Raw genomic sequence first — 16,976 nt, forward strand, 5'->3', positions numbered from 1 at the left:
AGCTGGAAGTGGTGCTGTGGCTCAAGTGGTAGAGCACTAGCCTTGAGCTGAAGAGCTGAGGGACAGCGCCCAGACCCAGAGTTCAGGCCGCATGACTGACAAAAAAAAAAAAAAGACTCTCATCTCCAATAAACTACTAGAAAAGGCCAGAAGTGGCTCTATGGCTCAAGTGGTAAAACACTAGCCTTGAAGCAACACAGGCACAGTGCCCAGGCCCAGAGTTCAAGCCCCAGGACTGGAAAAAAAAAAAAAAAAAGGTAGACCATTATCAGACATTGCCTTTAAGACTTTCCTGAACTATGAAAAGTATATTTCTATGTCTGTGAGCTCTCCAGTTTCAGGCATTTTGTTTTTGATGTCTGAATGAACTAAAAGGTCTCTTGAGATCTCTACTTCTCCCTTGAGTTTTCTTCTTCCTCTCACACATGGAAACACATTGCCTGCTCCTTCCAAACAGGTGGGGTTACATATGCTAGGAAATTGGCTATATTTGCCGGCCTTTTCATCAGCGAATGTGTCCTAACTATATATAACTCGGGTGTGACACTCAGGAAACCATCCATAAAGTTTCATGTGAAGCACTGCCTGGATAAAAAAGGTTTGGGAGAGAGCTAGAATTTGACACTCTATGTGTGTTCATCTTCAGAAACTAGCTCCAAGCGCCAAACTTCTTTTTCTCCCCTCTCATCAGAAAGCACCTCAGCCAGAGTCCGGGTACAGACACCATTTCACTTCCCATTTCCAAAGATTTGCAAAAAGGATCACGAGAGACATATGGAAGAGCATATTGATGCACTGTATAAACTTTTTTTACCTATAAATTATTTCATTAGTCATTCACATGTACACGTTTCAGACAACCACTTTTTCCAAATAGACATCTCCCACATTAGCAAACTTTGACGATTAGTCTCCTAGTCTTCCTAGGGTTTGGGGAAAATGACTGGATCCTAAGACCCCTGATCTAATGAGGGATTCCTCTGATGATACTGCTAGGATGGGGTGAAATGGAGATGGTTGTAGGAAATAGGTCACTGGGAGTTTGCTCTTTTCTGGATACCGTGAAGTAAAGAACTTTGCTCCATGTTTCTGCTACCACCATGTTCTGCCTCACCACAAGCCCTCAGCAATAGAGCACACAAACATGGACTCAGAGCTCTGACTCAAGCCTGGCACTCACACCTATAATCCTAGCTACTCAGGAAGCTGAGCACTGGAGGAATATGATTCAAAGCCAGCCCAAACAGAAAAGTCTATGACACTGCATCATCAGTTAACCAGCAAAATGTCAGGCAGGAGCCATGGCTTAAGTGGTAGAGTGCCAGCCATGAGCAAGAAAGCAGACCAAGAGTGCAAGGCTGTGAGTCCTAAGCTCAAGCCCTGATACTAGCACACACACAAAAAAAAGTACTGACTCATCATGTAAACAATTCCTCCCTTTAAGTTGTTTTTCTTGGTATTTGTCATGAGAATCTGACTAATACAATGGGTGTTAGGTTAATATCTCCACCCACCTACACATAAGCTTGCTCATCGTTCCTCTTTGTAAGTTTCATAGTACATCACTTTTTCTCCAGGAGCTCTCATATAATTTGCTGACTGTTGATAGTAGGTACATAAAAATTCTCAAGATAACTAGGTGCGGGTGGCTCACACTTGTAGTCCTAGCTACTCAGGAGGCTGAGATATGATTGTGGTTTGAAACCACCTCAGGCAGGAAAATCTGTGAGATTCTTATTTCCAATAAACTAGCAAAAGAGAAGGAAGTAGAAGTTTGGTTCAAGTGGTAGAGCACTAGCCCTGAGCACAAAAGTTCAAGGACAGTGCCCAGACCCTAATTCAAGCCCCAGGACTAACACACATACATACATACACATGCACACACATACACACGTGTGCGCACGCGCACACACACAAACACAAAGTTCTCAAGATTCTTTCATAGAAGGCACTTATTCACATTTTAATCTGTGTGAGACTATTAATATACTTGTCTTTTTATAGTATTCATTCTCATTTAACTTGCTTCTCCTTTCCATACAGAATTACCACGGGCTTACAATTTCATAGCCAACAATATGTTCATAGCAAACACGTGTTTGCTTGACAGCCTCTTCCACATATAAAGCTTATTTCAATTCTAACTTCTGACTAACCAACTTTGATAGAAATTGCTCCATCTTACACATTTAGCACATATATCTGCTCCTTTTATTTTTAGGAGATGTTCATTCTCATTTACTTCTCAGAGGCCATATGACTGAAATCCTGCCCATTCTACTCTTCATGATTAATCTTTAGAGCGAGAGTGCTACTAGTTTTACATGGAAGTATGTGAAGCATACAGGCTTCTACTCTCAAGTTTGAGGTCACAATACAAAAAAAAAAAATAATAACCTGCAGAACTTGAGGTGAATCTGAAGCAGATGACTGCCACAATTGGCGTGGATTTAGAAGTTGATGCTTGCCAAGCAGGCCTTCACTTTATTATAGTCCTTTAAAAAAAAAAATCATAGTTCAAAGCCAGCCCAGGGAAATAAATCTGAGAGACTCTAGAAAAAATTCAGAACTGGAGCCGTGGATCAAGTGGTAAAATGCCAGCCATGAACAAATAAGATCTGCAAGAGTGACAATCTCTGGACTTCAAGCCCCAGAATTGGCACATACAAGAAAAATATATCTATACTTCACCAGATATGGTGATCCTGGCCATACTAGGTCATACTATAATATATCTACTCAGGAAGCTAAAACTGGGAGAATCATAGATTGAGGCCAAGCCCAGGTAAAAAAGCATGAGGCACCATGTCAACCAATTAAAAGTTCTATACGGGGCTGGGAAGGTGGCTCAGTGGAAGAGTGCATGCTTGAGGCCCTGGGTTCGATTCCTCAGTATCACAGAAGCAGAAAAAGCCAGAAGTGGCACTATGGCTCCAGTGGTACAGCACTAGCCTTGAGCTGAAGAGCTGAGGGACAGCGCTCAGGCCCAGAGTTCAGGCCCCAGGACTGACCAAAAAAAAAAAAAAAAAAAGTTCTATATGTTGGCTTGTGTCTGTCATCCCAAACACACAAATTGGAGGACTTAGGTCCAGGCCCACACAAAATTAAAAAAAAGAAAAAAAAAGGGCTGGGAAGGTGGCTCAGTGGTAGAGCACTTGCTTTGCATGCATGAGGCCCTGGGTTCGATTCCTCAGCACCACATAAGCAGAAAGAAAAAAGCCAGAAGTGGTGCTGTGGCTCAAGTGGTAGAGTACTAGCCTTGAACTGAAGAGCTGAGGGACAGCGCCCAGGCCCAGAGTTCAGGCCCCATGACCGGACCCAAAAATAAATAAATAAATAAAATAAAGCAAAAAAGGCCTGAGCATGACTCATGTAACAGAGTGCCAAACTAGCAAGTTTAAGGACCTGAGTTAAAACCCAAATACTGCCAAAGAATAAATAAAAGGGCGGGGGGGGGGGGGAAGGTGGTATACAGATCCCAACCAGAAAATATAGCCATGAAACAATGTAGTTCAAAATGTTTCAGTCACCTATATGAACACTGGCGTCTTTCTTTACCTATTGCTAATGAAGTTGCCAAGCAACAGGAAAATGTCCAAAGTTGATTTTCTTCATCCGTAGTAAAAGAAACCAATTTTCACTCATTTAACATTCTGAAAAAGTTCTAACAGATCCCGTCAAAAGATGGGCTTGGCATGTTGAAGTACGTGAGAAACTACCCTCCTCCAAAAAACTCAAAACCAGAAACTGTTCCAGGAAAAAAAAAATGGCCTTCACCAGGACACAAAACCTGCAGAAACCGGTGGGTCTCCCATAGAGCACTGGTTAGAAGCTTCGGGGGTCTTCCAGTGCCCCTGGCACTGAGGGAAGTCTCCAGCTCTAACAAAACCACAATGCTTTCTCAGCATGAATCACATGTGACAACATTCTTTGCATTGTCCAAAGCTTTATTAACAGTCACTTGGGTCCCAGAGCAAAAAACAACAATAAAATAAAGTAATAGTTATCAGATACTTTTCCTCTTTTATTAAATATATCTTTGACAAAATATTATGGAACTTTTAGGTAGTGTCATAGCCACAAAAAAAAAAATAGAAATTGGACCTCTCATATCAGTCCCGGGACATTTGGCTCCAATCTTTCCAAGTGGTAAGCTAAAGAAACAGATGTGGCAACAGTATGAAAAGCCTCTCAATAATGCCACAAAGGCACAAAGAAGGAGCCAAGAACTGGTGGCTGACGCCTGTAGTCAGTCCTAACTGCTCAGGAGGCTGAGATCTGAGGATCCTGGTTGAAAATAAATCCGAGCAGAAAAGTCTGTGATGCTCTTATCTCCAAATAACCAACAGGAAGCCAATAGTAGAACTATGGCTCACATAGTACAATGCCAGCCTCACATAGAACAAAGAGCCAAGCAAGATCGGGAGGCCCTGAGTTCAAGCCCTGGTACCAAAAAAAGGGCAAACTTCTAGTGTGTGGCCAATAAGGACAAAACAAAACCTTGGGACAATTCCAGAAAGGAGAAGTATACGCTGACTGACAAGTGACACACCCAGGCAGACTATCTTCAAATAAGTCCCCTTATTTCATAGTGGAGTAAAGAATGTTTCCATCAAAGTGTTTCTAAGATTGTCATCTTTTGATGAATAACTAGGAAATTACTGATAGCCCCAGCTGGACAGGCTTCAATCAAATATGTTTAGAGATAATAGGGTTCTTCTAGAACCCAGAGCAAAATGAAGCTCTGAATATTTATGAAGCGGCCAGTATGTTTTGTTGTTTTCTTGTTTATAACAGGATCTCTATACAGAGCCTAGGCTAGCCTCAAACTCACAATCGTCCTGCCTCTACCTCCCAAATCCTGGGTTTATAGGTATGCACCACACATCCAAAGAATTCTTTTAGATTCTTTAAAATACTTAGTAGGACAGTCCTCATGAACTAATGTTCAGTCCTCATGAACTAAGGTCAGAGGATAGATTAACAAACACACTCACTAGAATGTATAGAAAATTATAATACAGGCTGAAATCACTAACAAACTCTTTAATCAAGTTGGTTAAGACAAAGAATAGTAGGAATATGGAAAGAATAGTGAAAGAATAACTGGACTTCACGAGGGGAGCATTCTTCAGATCCCAAAGTGAACCAAAGTGAATGAAAGTAAAATGATTAGCACAAACATGCTACTTTAGTTGTCAGATTAAACATCAGTGAGTCTGGGTGCCCGTGGCTCATACCTAATCCTAGATACTCAAGCTAAGATTTTGAGGACACTGTGGTTCCAAGCCAACCTGGACAGATAAACCCTTGGGACTCCATCTCCAATTTAACAGTAAAAATTCAGACTGGATATGTGTCTCAAGTGGTAGAGCACCAGTCTCAGCAAAAAAAAAAAAAAAAAAAATTACATTGAGAACTCAATGTAAAGTATCAAAAGAATAACTGTAGTTTCTTTTCAATACATTAATGCCCAGTGGCTATGATTATGATTTAGAGAAAGGATAGTTTTAATAGAAATATGCATAATTTGGTATCCCACAATATACTACACATAAATAAACATAAACTATAAATAAATAAAATACAAATAAACTATAAGTACTAGAGGATGAACAGATTAATGAGGCTTACATGATAATGCACAAACACCAAGATAGAATTATTTCAATTGGGAAACAATCCTGGGTGGAGGGAGTCTGTATGCACACATGCACACATGCACCAGTATTAGTGTCTGAACTCAGGACCTGGGCACTGTCCCTCAGCTTTTTCCCCTCAATGCTAGTACCCTACCATTTGAGTAACAACTCTACTTCTGTTTTTTGGTGGTTAATTTTGGAGATGAGAGTCTCATGGATCTTCCTTATTGACTTTGAACTCTGATCTTCAGATCTCAGCCTCCTGAGTGTCTAGGATTACAGGCTTGAGTCACTGGCACCCAGCTCAAGTGAAACAAACTTAAGAATGAAGTACTCAATATTTGGGAATTAAAATGATTTTTGAAAACAGCTAATACATCTCTAAGAATGCATCCAAATGTCTGCTATCATTATTAAGGTATGTTTATCTTGAACTGCTTTTGGTCAAAACTGGTATTTTGTTGTATGGTTAGCTGGTTATTTGAATCAATTTTGAATTGCTTTATTCATTCCAAATTACTCAAGAGACCAGGCAGATGCATAAACTGCATTTATGCAATCAAAAAGTAGATGTCACTATCAAAATGTTAATGGACTATTTATGGAGGCAATGGCCCCAAAAGTGGGATCCCTAAAATACTCTGAGCAACTGGAAATATTTAACTCACAAAGTAACTTCTTTGAAGAAATCAACCATTTGAGCCACATGTTCTTGTAAATCTAAAAAGAACTCCATGTCCCACAGTATTCCTGGCCCTTCTTCAAATGCCTGTTCTGGCATATAGGAGATGAAAACACATGAAATTGACATTGATGTGGGTCACAAATGGCTGGATACCAGCAAAGTCATATGGAACAAATTTACAGTACTATAAAACAAAGGAGATGGAGCAGTTTCCAACATATAGTGGATTTACATGCTAACAATAACTTGTACGTTTACAAAATTTTATACTTTATAAACACCTCAAAATACGTATTATTAAGCTCAGCATCTCAGTGAATTGGGCAATCAGATACTTCTTCTTTGCAGAAGAAAATAAGTCTTAATATCAAGTCACTTGCTCAAATGTAAACATGTTAGGTGCCCAAACATCAAAAAGTAATGGAGCAAAGGATCTAAGCCTTTGACTCTGAAACTTTACCGCAAACAACGTCCTTGAAAAGGAGAATCAAAGAAGCCTAAGTAGCCAGTGCTCACTTGTACACAGATTCCATAAATATCTATGTGATAAGTATCTAGATTGGAATTTTTAAGTGCTTTCAAAAATGTGGGTGGGTACTCAAGTACATTCTTGTAATTTCTTTTCTGATTTCCCCAACCTATGCCTTCCTCCATGGTTTCTGCCTTTTGCCTTAGAAGCCAACCTGATTCTTACCTTAAGGACCACATACCTGGCCATTTGGGTACCAAACAGTATACTAAACATATAGTGTCTGCCTTTTAGTCTATTTTACTCATAGTAAATGGTTCTCTATAATACCTATTAGTTGAATGAGTAGTCCACAACTAAAACTCATTTGGGTAATGACTCCACTTAAAACTTGAAAGAAAAACTTGCAGGTGAAAAAGAGAAAAGAAGATGCTTAATGTTGACTTCAAAACCAGGTAATTCTATGCATATGCATTGGACTCTCCAATGTAGGTTATAGATTGTGAAACACGGGGCCTTGCTTCTCAACCATCCACTCCCACTGGCAAATTAAGCAATAATGGAAACTTTCTTGCTTACTAATTAAAAATAATATATATTCCACCAATGCTATCTTCAGATACTGCGACTGATATAGCCTCTTCCTACTGTATCATACTGTGGGAGTGTCGATTTGCAGGGATCAAATCTCACTTGCAACCAAGGACACATATCTGTGACTATGGAGTCCATGAGGACAGGGATGATACATCCTATAAAATCCACACATGTCTTTGTTTATAAAGTATTTTGTAAATGCTTTAAATACTTACTCACACAACAGGACACCATTTTCTAGGGAAGCTCGAAAATCCTTTGTTTGAAAATTCTTCTCTGTTACTGCCTAAAAGACAGATTTGAATGTTAATTGGTTTCTTCGCCAGGAATAGCTAAAGTCAAATTCAGATCTGATTAATTAATATGCATTGAATGTTTTACTTGATATGTATACATCACCAAAAGCTATTCTTATGGGAAGTTATTCTACATCAAAACCCTTTTAGTATAATAAAAATAAACAGCAAAAAATGAGTGCCCTCTGTAATGTAATTATTTTTTTAATATTTTTATTATAAAGATACTGTACAGAGGGGTTACAGTTACATGAGTAAGGTAATGAATACATTTCCTATTGAGCATTTTACCCCCTCCTTTGTTTTTCCCCTACCATCCCTTCCCTCCACACCTCCTGAACTCCTCCCCCACCCAAAGTTGTGTTTCAACATAGTGTCTTGTACATTTCATTGTTACAGTGGGTCAACCTGTAACCTTATTTAAGCATTTTGTTATTTCCCTTCCCCTCACCAAATTAGAAAAATGTATATATACAAGGTGTATGGTACCTGAATCAAATACAGTGAAAACAGGGGTTATACCATGGAGAAAAAAACATACATAAGAAACAACATAAAATATCAGTCCATTATAAGTACATTAAAACAGCAACAACAATAAAACCTCTTGTGTCCCTATATTGGAGTTCATTTCTGTATTGCAATTATTTTATTTGATGATCAACAAAGGTTGGAAATGAAACTGAAGTTCCAGCATTTTTTTATATTGTAAAGAAAACTGCAAGGTATATTAAATAGGTAGGTTTCATTAGGTAGCCAATGAAGAGAACACCATATGCTATTCAGACAGGAAAAGAAGCTTATTTACCAAACTGCTGCCCCCACCATGCACGGTGGAGAGGCAAGGTTGAAAAGGGGCCACCCACCCCTGGGCCAGGACTTATCTAGGTCAGGGACAGGAAGAGGTGTGGCCAGGTGGGGGAAAGGTGTGACCACACTGGATCTGGACCTGACCTCAGGGTCTGGGACCCTCCTAAAGTCAGATGGGAGGAGTGACCAGAGGTGGCCCAGGATGTGACCTAGCCTGAGGGGGAAGATGACTGCTTCCAGTTGTGCCAGTTACCTAGGTAACAGATACTGGGCAGAAACTTAGCCAAGAGGTAGGGAGGTGTCCCTGAGCAGACCTGGCAAAAACTACTAAGAATGAATGAAAACAGTTTGGGATATAAACCTGAAATATCACCTGGATATCCATATCCTTAACTTCAATTCCAGCTTCAATTCTGAATGTGTCATTACAAAAGTGAGGTAGCTTATTCATCAGTTGGCTCTACTATATAGGCCTAGGAGCTACTTGTGGAAACATCATGAGGAAAAGTCTTTCAAATCCTTGCACAGAAACCACAGAGAGATAGGGTAATTTTGTGTGTGTGTGAGACTAGACTTTGAACTCAGGGCTTGGGCACTCTTGCTTCGCTTTTACTCTTGAGACTAGTGCTCTACCAATTGAGCCACACAACTCCACTTCCAGCTTTTTACTGGTTAAATGGAGATATAAAAAAGTGTAATGGATGTGTGGAGGCGTTGACTCGTGTGACCCCACCTGAGTTCCTGTGAGCTGGAGAGTGCATTCTGGCATGCATTCCCTCTGGGGGAGGAAGGAGGACGCCCCTTCCTCCAAGCAGGACAAGGGTCCTGCCCCCCCCCCCCCTGGGCGCCAGACTTGGTGGACGGTTTGTGGGAAGTGCTATTCTTGTTCCTCCTAATTAATCATGTAGAACAATGGCTCAAGATTCCTTTTGTGTTTTTTTAATGAAGCCCCACCTGTACCTTGCTTCCTCTTTTATTATCTCGAACTCTTCCCACTCACTGTCTAAAGGTTTCTAATTGTCCACATTCCCCCAAAATTGTTTAAGGTAACCTTTCTGTCCCATGATTGTCCTGTGACTACAGACTTACCTTCTATGCCCCTACACCATATATAAGCGTATGATGTTTTAATAAACTTTGTCTATACCCGCATGGTATGGTCCCTTTCTGCCTACCAGACACTGCATTCCCGGGTCTCACTGTGTGAACAGCAACATGGATGCTCATGCTTTGAAGCATAATCCTTAGATCTCAGCCTCCTGAGTAGCTGGTTACAATGCATGAGCCATGGATGCCCAGCTTGAAAAAATATTGTAAACAATTCTCAGCCTAAGGCAATTAAATAGACCAAGTCACCTCCAGTAACACCAGCATGGTCTTGGAAAAAATAACCAGATTTGGTCTCTCCAGTGTGGAGTGGCAGGAAAGGAAAGGGGATTCCATATGTAGGAGCTGCAGCAGAGAAAGGGAAAGCCACAGTGGGCAAAGCTGCGCCAAAAACAACTTCTGGGCCTAGGTCACCAGCTCCAGAGAACAGGAAACCAACAGCAGCAACACCAGCTTGCCTAGCCATACATCCACCTCTTGCTCCACCTGACCCTTCCAGAGTAATACCTTCTAAAAACCTGAACTGCAAAGTCACTGATCTGATCTGAAATCACAAGGCAGAGACAGAGTGGCATGGCTGCTGTTGGCTACATGGTCTACCTAGAGCTCAGAGCAACTTGTCCTATCTTTCCACAATGAGCAACACTGCTAGTACTAGATCCAGAATCTACTAACCGACAAAACAATGACCTTAGCAAGGTTAGGGTGCTGCAGACTTCCAGGCCCAGCATTCAAGAGGCTGAAGCAGGAGGATCACTTGAGCTGAGAGGTGCTATGTCAATCTAGGCAACATCCCAAGACCCTCTCTCCAAAATAAATAAGTAAGCAGCCCTAGAATTAGTTAGATATGAAGAGAAAGGAAGAGATGACCGAAGTTAATTTTTCATAAGTTGATTCTCAAAGTAATGGACAAGAACCTGGGCCAGGAGATGACACATCCAAGTCCAGGAAGAGGACGATCCTTTCCTATGTGCAGCATTAAACCCAGGAGCACTGCACAGTGGCAGGAAATAAGCATCAGCAAAGGGTCTCTATTATAATCACAACCCAGATGCTAGGTGAAGAATAAAGTTGAAAAATGAAATAAAATTATAAACTAAAATTCAGTTTCAATCAAGAAACTTATAGCCCCAGAAGTAGAACACTGTGCAAAGACACAGTAAAAGATAGCTAGGTTGAATGGTAGGTTCCTTGAGGAATATCCTGAAGTGGCTTGCCCATAGACCATCCCCAGATATCCCATTCAACCCAAGTGCTAGAATTTACCTCACTCCCAAAGATTTGCCTTGCAAGATGTCCTCTACTTCAAGGAAGATATCGAATCACCAGATTATAAAACTCAACAAAATTAGTTCTACCTCCTGAAAGCATTACAAAAATTACTGAGCACCTCAAAGCATAGTAAAAGAATTGTTTGTTGTTGTTTTTAATTAAAAACTACTTTAAAATATGACCCCCATGGGGTCATATGAAGAAGTGCATCTTCTGAAGTAATTCATCTGGAACTTACAATCTAACTATTTTTTTCATGTTTCAATAATGTTGGCCCTTACTCATTAGTAAGCTATTTAAGGTGTGATACCTTTTATGTAATAGTGTTGTGAGTCATAAAAATTAAATAAATAGCGAGCACATGCTTTCCACTGAAGTTATCAAAAGTAAACACACACAGGAGAGATCACTATGTGGTCACACAACCACACCTTGCATTCTACACAATTGTGTCTCTCTTGCTTGCCCCTTTGTATATTTTTCTAATGCGCTTAAATAAAATCAGTGGCACCCAAAGTCATCTGAGAAACTGTGCATTAAACAAGAAGACCTGGAACTTAACCATGGATCCATCTCACACAATGTACCTATGATTAGGTCATCAGTCCCTTAAATTCTTATTTCATTTTCATGGCATTAGTACTGGGATTTGAATTCAGGGCCCTGATGCTGTTCCTTAGCTTTTTCAACCAAGGCCAGCCTTTTAACCACTTAAACATCTCCTCTTTTGGCTTTCTGGAGGTCAATTGGTGATAAGAATCTCACAGACTTTCCTGCCTGGGATGGCTTTGAACCTCGATCCTCAGATCTCAGCATTCTGAATAGCTGGGATTACAGGTAGGAGCCACTGGGCAGTCCCTTGACTTTTAAAAGGGAGTAAAGATTTACTCTACTTCACAGTACAAAAATAATCTATGAAAATATGTTGACTCCTAAAAAAAAAGCTACAAAGACTAGTCTAAGCTCGTGTTATGTTTCTTCTACCCATGTGTTCCCATGAACAGAACAGCCATCCTTTTGGAAAAAAAGCCATCAAGTGACAGGGCCTAGCTTATTGCTCTTGGGTGTCATGCTTGCTGGAAAGACATAATTAGTCTAATGGAGCAGGCAAAGGGCGGAGCCGGCGGCGCCAGGGTACTTTCTTCACAAACCCTCTGCCAAACCTGTCTGACCACCTAGAGCCTGGAGAAGCCCTCCACTGGAAGTTTTTAAGGGGAGACAGTAACAGCTATCTACACATCGAGTGCCAAGCTCACCAACACATCACATCTTTCACTATGAAATGTAAGGATTTAGTGAATAAACGGGAATTACATTCACACCCCTCACAGTTTGGCTGATGGTTTTATTTTAATCCTCTCACTGGATAAAATTTCCCAGGGATGTAAGCAACAAGTTTCCCCACGTTCCATCCCTCCATTCCAATTCTGATCAGGTACATGACTAAAATGCCAAACATTCTGGAAGCTTCTCCACCAACTGATATCGAACTCTAGTTATCAGCAAACCACCCACAAATGCAAGTCAGAAGGTACTGTCACCTTAAAACTTTTCAATTCCTTTAAAGCAACCATTTATAAGGTGTCTAGAATTCCAAAAGGCATTTAATCATCTTTTTTGTTGTTGTTGTTGGTTGTGGGGGCTGAACTCTGGGCCTGGGCACTGTCTCTTAGCTCTTCAATATCAAGGCTAGCACCCTACCACTGAGCCACAGTACCACTCCTGACTTTTTTCTGCTAATGTGATGCTGAGCAATCGAACCCAGGGCCTCATTCATGCGAGGCAAGCACTCTACCACTGAGCCAAATTCCCAGCCCTTAATCATCATATTTTTATTCAAATCACAGTACAAAAGCAGAGAGTGAGTTTGTTTTATAAGGGATGAACTAAGAGCAATGTTTGCAGACAAAAACTAAGCTAAACTCAAAGCGAATTTCAATCTGTCACTTAATAATTAATTAATCAGCTCCTAGATTGTGATATTTAAGATACATAATGTCTGTGCAGGGACTTCCCTGCCCCCAGAGCAATGAACTAAATAAACGATTTTGTTCTCTATGGAAAAAATTAAAATAAAAACTTAAAATAAAAAATTCATAATGTTATTGTGATGCCCATTTCAACATAAGCAATGAAATATATATATTTTTAATCATAAGGAATATTTGACACTAGAAGCCCCCAGGGCACATAGGAACCACACAGTGAAGCAAGTCTCAAAAGATAGGTATGCCTTAGCCAGGTGCTGGTGACTCACTTCTGTAATCCCAGCACTCAAGAAGTAGAAATCTGAGGATCATGATTCAAGGCCAGCCGGAGCAGTCAAGTTCATGAGACTCTTATCTCCAATTAACCAGCAAAAAGCTGGAAGTGGAGCTGTGGCTCAAATGGCAGAATGCCAGCTTTAAGGGAAAAAGCAAAGGGCTCTGTGTCTGAGTTCAAGCCCCAAGATCTGTCCTAAGTAAATAGTCTGCTTTAACTTTCCATTCAAGGAGAGTCCTCCAGAGGAAGAACCCCCAGGCTGTTACATATCAAGTCTTGCTTTTCAGGCCATCTCTGAAGCTGTCAATGCATTGGGAACTCCTCTCTACCTTTCATCTCATTCAATTTCATCATATAAGCAACCATTACATGTCTGCCATGATTCGACAAAGCAGGCCAGGCCTGTCTTTGAGACTAAATTCATTGATACATCTATACCATTATATACTATGCACTAACTCGGCTAAAGCTCATTGGTTACACATGCCAAAAACATAAATGCAAAAAATATGGCACACGGTAAACATACTCACTAACTGCATACTTTAAACCCAACAAGTACCTATCTCCTAACTCTTTTTTCCCCCACAGCAAAATTACCAAAAAGGTACTATGTGCTGTTAAGAGAAACAATGTCTTCCTAAAAGGGCAGGCCTCCCCTTCCACCTCTACTACCCCCAAAAAAGATCTGGAGTCAGGAAAGCTACACAGGGAATTGCAGGCTCCTGGGACAATGAAGGTCAACCTCCTAAATTCTTCAACTCCTAAATTCTCTCTCAACTATCAGACTCCAGATTATGACAGTCTACACCTAGTAGGCTTGGGGCTGGGGCCTAAGTGGTAAAAGAGCTTATACACTAGGAAACAGAGTCACAGGAAGGACACTCAAGTTGAGGCCTAGGGCAGTGAGCACCAAATGAGTATCTGTGGAGACACTGGTTGAACTCAATGCTGTCACCACCCACCACCCAGACTCTGGCACCCATCCACACCATGTATTCTAAAGGGCAGGCCAGTCTTACCCAACTTTGTCACTGGCTGAAATAAGGCTTAAACATGCTCATTGCTTCCACTAAATGCAAGTGGGAATCTGCGTACTCACCAGGAAGAACAGCCCTGGTGACTGAGGCACAGGTCTGTGTGAAGAGGCTGAGTTGGTGGGTTGCAGATGGAAGGAGGAATTTGCCCTCAGGTCTCAAATGGCTTTATTGAAATAACCTGCTCCTATGCAGCAGCCAACTCAGATTACCATTGTCAGTAGCTCAAGAATAAAAAATGTACCAAACCAGGTGCCGGTGGCTCACACGTGTAATCCTAGCTACTTAGGAGGCTGAGATCTGAGATCACGGTTCAGAGCTAACCTGAGCAGGAAAGTCTGTGAGACTCTTATCTCCAATGAACCACCAGAAAACCAGCAATGGAGCTGTGGCTCAAAGTGGTAGAGCACTAACCTTTGAGAGAAAAAGCTCAGGGACAGCGCCCAGGCCCTGAGTTCAAGCCCTACAACTGGAGGGGTGGGGGGAAGAAAGGGTAGCTAGGTAATGAGAACAATAGTCCCCTTCCCCTCCCATAGAGGTTCTGCCTTGAGCAGTCCATGGATGCAGACCACTATACATCACATCACCATAGCCTTCAGCAGTAGTACATGCAAGCATCACACCATGGCTCATTGCCCCTAGATGACTGCCATGTGAAAGCAAACCAAATGGCCATCCAATCTGGCTGTATGGACCTCTGATTGGATATGGGGACTGATGGCGCCCACCATCTAGCCAATGATCTTGAGAGTTACATAGCTCTCTCTCCTAATATACCTTATTAACCCCTGCATGATGCACCCCAGGTGGTTCCCTCCCTTGGGAGCCCTTCCATCTAGCAGAAGCACTGCTTACCTTGTTCTTCAATAAATCTTTGTTGTTGTATTGCTATACCCCTGCTATGTCCATGGACTCATTCTTTCAGACCATAGAGACAAAGGATCTAATCCAGATGTGGCAATTTTTCAAATATCACTAAGGGGAAACTTTTCAAAAGTTGAGAGCTCATCCTCACTCTGAATTTGCTACATGATGGCCCCCTGAGTGAGCAGTGGCCATGTGATTCCAGTTAAAATATCATGATGCAAGCCTTCATTTACTCAAAGTCAGTTAACAACAACCTGCTTTGCAACACCTGAGGAGGTAGAAGGCACTAGGAATATGGAAAGCTAAGATGAAGCAATTGGCAATTTCTCTCCAAAAGTCAAGTCCGATTTTGCAAGCAATGTGTGGTGGAAATGGGCACTTTAAGCCTGGATCTCTGTGAGATGGAGAACTCTTGGCCATCTCCCGTATTCTGATCTTGTTTCACTGAGATTGTACATTCAGCAAATCACATGGCTTGCAGGGACATTCTTGTCTAGTCGCTAACCTCTCTTAAGATTTGGCATTGTACTGCATAAAAATCTGGAGTATACCAGGGCAATGTTTGCCAATACTAATATCATTTGATAGCAAAACCAAAGCCAACTTCTGTTGGTTTGCGGTAATCAGAATTGCCTAGATTGCTGAACTTGAAATGGAATCCAAAAGTCTCACAGTGGTCAAAAGTCTAAATATTTTTCCTAGGCCACTGACCTCCTTAAGACCTTTATCCAAGAATGGCTAGTGTAAGTTACACCTATCAGGGTGCCCTCTTTGGAAAAGACCTTTAAGTCCACACAACCAGGGAGCAGGAGGTAAAAGAGCACAATACAGAGCCCCATGTAGTGTTCCCAGGAAATTTTATAAATACTCAAACATCTTACTCACTCATCAAGAGACCAAATGTCAGGTATTCCTACATTTTGAAGACTAAGCAAAGAATTCAGTTTAAACGATTCCTAATCCAGTAGAAATTCACAGACATGTACCATAACCAAAGTTTAGTTTGTAGGTAGAAATTATTATTTTTTGTGATGGTACATGGGTTTGAACTCCAGGCCTCATGCTTGCTAGGCTGGCGCTTTACCACCTGAGCCATGCCTCTAGCCGAGTCTTTGCTGGTTATCTTAGAGATGAAGTATAGCAAACTTTTCTGCCCAAGCTGGCCTCAAAGTACAATCCCAAAGATCTGATTTCTCAATTGCTAGGATTGCAGGCATGAGCAACGAGTATCCTTCTGACATTATTTTCTAAGCCACAATTATTAACAAGCCCAGTGTAGAACAACTGGAAAAGAATTAAAAGCAAAGGGAAGAGTTGCTCCTGAGTTGATGGTATATGTGCAAGATTTTTTTCAAGATACAAAAATTCCAAGAGAAGCTGGTTACTAGTGGGCTATATCTGTAAACCTAGCTACTCGGAAGGCTGAGATAGGAGGATCATGGTTCAAAGCCAGCTGGGGCAGGAAAGTCCATGAGACTCTTATTTCCAATAAATTACACAAAAAAAAACTAGAAGTAGAGCTGTAGTTCAAATGGTAGAATGCTAGCCTTGAACAAAAGAAGCCCAGGGACGGCACCAAGGCCCTAAAAATTCAAACCCCAGGACTAGCACCAAAACAAAAAACAAAATTCTAAGACATCAACCTGTTAACAGCTAAGTAAGTTCACTATGAAACATCACATGCAAAAACATTCTCCTTTCAAACATTCTGTGTTGCTAATAATTAAAACACCTATCAATAGAGGCTCATACTATGGTTTATATTAGTGTAGACAAGAAAAAAATCCCAAAAGCAAAAAAAAGTCTAGCAAAAACCTAATCTAGTACACAAATTATCATTTTTTTTCTACATGAAGAAGTTTTAAAATTACTTGCACATGAGTTCTAAGTGGATGTGAACATCATTATCAGGATATTTTAAGTATAGTTCAA

General features: G+C 40.9%; 1 protein-coding gene across 1 annotated transcript in view; it reads right to left on the reverse strand.

The window, feature by feature from the left end:
• LOC105980500 (LIM domain only protein 7-like) overlaps nucleotides 1–16,976 on the reverse strand; it is a 134,041-nt gene that overhangs the window by 72,114 nt on the left and 44,951 nt on the right. The window contains exon 2 of the mRNA XM_013009397.1: nucleotides 7,609–7,679. Within this exon, the coding sequence (XP_012864851.1) occupies nucleotides 7,609–7,679 (71 nt within the window). The remainder of the gene's footprint in view (nucleotides 1–7,608; nucleotides 7,680–16,976) is intronic.

The sequence above is a fragment of the Dipodomys ordii genome, unplaced genomic scaffold, assembly GCF_000151885.1.
Source record: "Dipodomys ordii isolate 6190 unplaced genomic scaffold, Dord_2.0 Scaffold1, whole genome shotgun sequence".
In the NCBI taxonomy this organism is placed as follows: Eukaryota; Metazoa; Chordata; class Mammalia; order Rodentia; family Heteromyidae; genus Dipodomys; species Dipodomys ordii.